At 56.6% G+C, this 3,677-nt stretch overlaps 1 protein-coding gene across 1 annotated transcript; it reads left to right on the top strand.

The window, feature by feature from the left end:
- Positions 1-1,151: 1,151 nt before the first annotated feature.
- PTF1A (pancreas associated transcription factor 1a) lies at positions 1,152-2,522 on the top strand (the record flags this gene model as incomplete). The annotated part of the gene is made up of 2 exons (XM_080673204.1): positions 1,152-1,926; positions 2,320-2,522. 2 exons carry the CDS (start codon positions 1,152-1,154, stop codon positions 2,520-2,522), a joined length of 978 nt encoding a protein of 325 aa, XP_080529330.1.
- Positions 2,523-3,677: the final 1,155 nt, after the last annotated feature.

Here is a 3,677-nt window from a genome sequence, read left to right as displayed (position 1 = left end):
AACTCCTTTTGTACCAAGTTTTATAGATCCGAACCCCTAGAATATCAATTTGCTTTCCGAAGAAACGTGCCCCACTGAGCTGCCTTGCGAGGCACCCCCTCCTGCGTTCCCATTTATTTTCCGGGGCTGAGTAAGGGAGGCGAGGGGAGGCCAACCCAGAGAGGGCGTCGCCGGGGACGGATACCGCATCAGAGTCAGCCTTCGGTGCTGGCGACCCGAAGGCTCGCGCCTCTAGACCCCGCACAGCGTCTCCTCTCTGCTGCAAATTGGGTAACCTCAGATCTTCTAATCTTATAAATATTTTGCCCTTAACATTTTGCCTTTGAAACCCACTGGCACACACCGTGCCAACTTCACAAGAGTCCTTGAAAGGTTCGAAGATGAGTTAGAACCCTGCTGGAGGCCATCGCGCCCCGGACGTGGTGATGGCTAAATGCACCAACCCTGACATCCCAGGCTGCAGGCAGTTTCTGCGCCCACCCCCGGGGAGGAGCGAGTTCCGCGGGTCACCTGTTCCCGCCCCCTGAGCCGTCAGTGTCAGCGCGCATCCTTAGGACTTTTTGTAGCTGTGCTGCTACCCCAGCCCTGGGGCAAAATGAGGGGGGGGGGAGCTCTGTGCAGCGCGCGTGTGAACAGGCAGCGGACGCTGCAGGCTGCAGGTGCCTTGGAGTGGTGCGCCCCGCAGGTACAAGCCGCAGGAAAGGGCTGGGAGGAGCAGGAAGAGCCCCAGGCAACGTAGACCCCGCCTCTTCTCCACCTCAGGAGCTCCCAACCCAAGAGAGCCCTTCCGGCCCGCGCCGCCGGCGGGGCCCCCTGCCCCCTTCCCCGTCGGCTCGGTGATTGGCTGGCGCCGCGGGTCCCTGGCACGCGCCTGTGGATGTAGTTATAAGAATCCTCGCGTGCCGGCCCTCAGCTGCAGCAAGTTGGTCACAGCCCTCCCCAGCGCAGCGCTGGTGCGGCCAGAGCGCAGGGGCCTCGGGCACTCCAGGGAGGCCGGGGGCGGGGGGCTGAGGGGCCGTTCCCACTGCCTCCCGCTCAAGAACCCGGGAGACAGGGAGGGGACTGCCAGACAGGCAAAAACTGCAACACCAAACTCCCACAGAGCCACCTCAGGCTACCAGTCCTCCCTCGGGCCTACGGCGGCGCAGAGCATGGACTCGGTGCTGCTAGAGCACTTCCCTGGGGGCCTGGACGCCTTCCCGTCTCCTTACTTTGACGAGGAGGACTTCTTCACAGACCAGTCCTCTCGGGACCCTCTGGAGGATGGCGATGAGCTGCTGGTGGACGAGCAGGCCGAGGTGGAGTTCCTCAGCCACCAGCTGCACGAATACTACTACCGCGACGGGGCGTGCCTGCTGCTGCAGCCCGCGCCCTCGGCGGCCCCGCACTCGCTCGCTCCGCCACCCTCGGGGGGCCCTGGAGAACCAGACGAAGGTGGCGGCGGCTACTGCTGTGAGGCGGGGGCGCCCCCGGGTGGCTTCCCCTACTCGCCCGAGTCGCCACCCCCGTGCCTGGCCTACCCGTGCGCCGGGGTGTCCGTGCTGTCCCCAGGGACCCGGCTGCGCGGCCTGAGCGGGGCGGCGGCGGCGCGACGGAGGCGGAGGGTGCGCTCGGAGGCCGAGCTGCAGCAGCTGCGACAGGCGGCTAACGTGCGGGAGCGGAGACGCATGCAATCCATCAACGATGCCTTCGAGGGACTGCGCTCCCACATCCCCACGCTGCCCTACGAGAAGCGCCTCTCCAAAGTGGACACGCTGCGCCTGGCCATCGGCTATATCAACTTCCTCAGCGAGCTGGTGCAAGCTGACATGCCACTGCGCGGTGGCAGCGCGGGCGTCGGACGGGGACCTGGCTGTGGGGGGCGCCTGGGTGGAGACATCCCCGGCAGCCAAGCCCAGAAAGTCATCATCTGCCATCGGGGCACCCGTAAGTGCGTTCCCATTCCAGCTCAGGGAGACGGGGACGCATGCGGGAAGGTCTTGGAGGGGCTGGGTGAATAGGCTGACAAGCCGACTGACGGACGGACAGATGGTCCATGGCACCAGCGACCTTGAGCGCCTGCTGGCATTTATCAGGTTTTTTTCCCCCTTCCACTTTGACCGCAGCTCAGAGGGCGCGCGACCACAAAGGACTTGCAGCTCCTGGGATTCCGGGGAGGGGGCGCTGGGGGCTTGTGCAGTGGAGAGAAAGGGTCATTCTAATGTAATCTAAGACGCCTGTTCTGTGGAGGAGCCCGGGGAATAGACCCCAAGGACTGGAGGGCTCCGCTGGGAATAGAGGTGGACATTCACACTCTGTTGTTTCTTCTCACCTCCTCAGGGTCCCCCTCCCCCAGCGACCCGGATTATGGCCTCCCTCCCCTTGCAGGACACTCTCTTTCATGGACTGATGAAAAACAACTCAAAGAACAAAATATTATCCGGACAGCCAAAGTGTGGACCCCAGAGGACCCCAGAAAACTCAACAGCAAGTCTTCCTTCAACAACATAGAAAACGAACCGTCCTTTGAGTTTGTGTCCTGAAAAATCACAGACTCGCCTGGTTAGGTCTCTGTGCATATTGTACGTGTAAATGTCTATAATGTAAATGTAATTTAAGAATCACATTTTTCTAATGGCAATCAACTGTTTGTTATTTATCTATTTATTATGCTGTCAAGTTAATGAAATAGTTCTCTTTTTAAATATATAATTTATATAATTTATCCTGATTTTCTAAAAATATGCAATAATGGCTGATCTATCTGATCAATATGCATATGATCCCCCCAGCACCTTTGGCAGAACGTTGTTGGAAGAACTCTGTCTAGAAAATTGTGCTAATTTATTGACAGATATGGTTTATTTCTAAGCGATGCTAATAAATTTATTTGTTTTCTACACATTATTTGTTTAATACATGATGGGGGTAGCTATATTTCTAAAAAGAAGAATAACTTACTTTGTGAAAAATAATCGAACCAGAGACTCAAAACGTAGCTATCTAGCAAGAAACCACATTTTAGTGAGATTTGGCTGAAAGGAAGTGGGTTGGAGGGTTAGGCCCCAACTCTCTTAAGAGTGCTCTTCTTCTGTATCACCTGCCCTAAATGGTGACTTTTGCCTGTATTCTTATCCTACCTTTCAAACACTATGGTGTAATTATACCCATTTTTCAGAGGGGAAAGCTGAGGCTTAGAGACTATGTTTAACTTAACCAATATCACCCCTACCCTGCCTAATCATAGTGTATGAACTGAATTTGCTGTGTGCAGGGAAGGCGGGGGTGGGTGGGTGGGTGGGAAGGAGGCTAGTTTCGCGCTTGGCCATTGGAAGGGGTCTTTCTGCTTCCATGGGCTGGTTGCTCTTGAGCTTCTCTGTGGTCTATCCCTTCTGCAGCTGCAGCATCGGGTACATGGAATTTAAACATATTCCTATTAAAGGAGATGGGGCAGGCGAATGTGGGCTCGAATGCCTCCCAACAAAATCCAGGGTCGTTTTTAGGTAAGGCGAGAGAAGGCCCATGCACCCTTCCTCAGCCACTTCTGCAAATGGGTTATTTCTAAAACTGACTGCGTTTCGCTTCCAACAGAATTTCATCTTCCTTGGTAAGCAGCCTCATCTGGGAGGCAGGCGAGCCTCAAGCGGAGGGCCGCCCCCTAGCGATGGGGAGCGGCTCGACGGTGCGGCCGGGCTCGC

The sequence above is a fragment of the Plecotus auritus genome (assembly GCF_963455305.1).
Source record: "Plecotus auritus genome assembly, chromosome: 1".
NCBI lineage: Eukaryota > Metazoa > Chordata > Mammalia > Chiroptera > Vespertilionidae > Plecotus > Plecotus auritus.
This window is presented reverse-complemented; position numbering and strand designations above follow the sequence as displayed.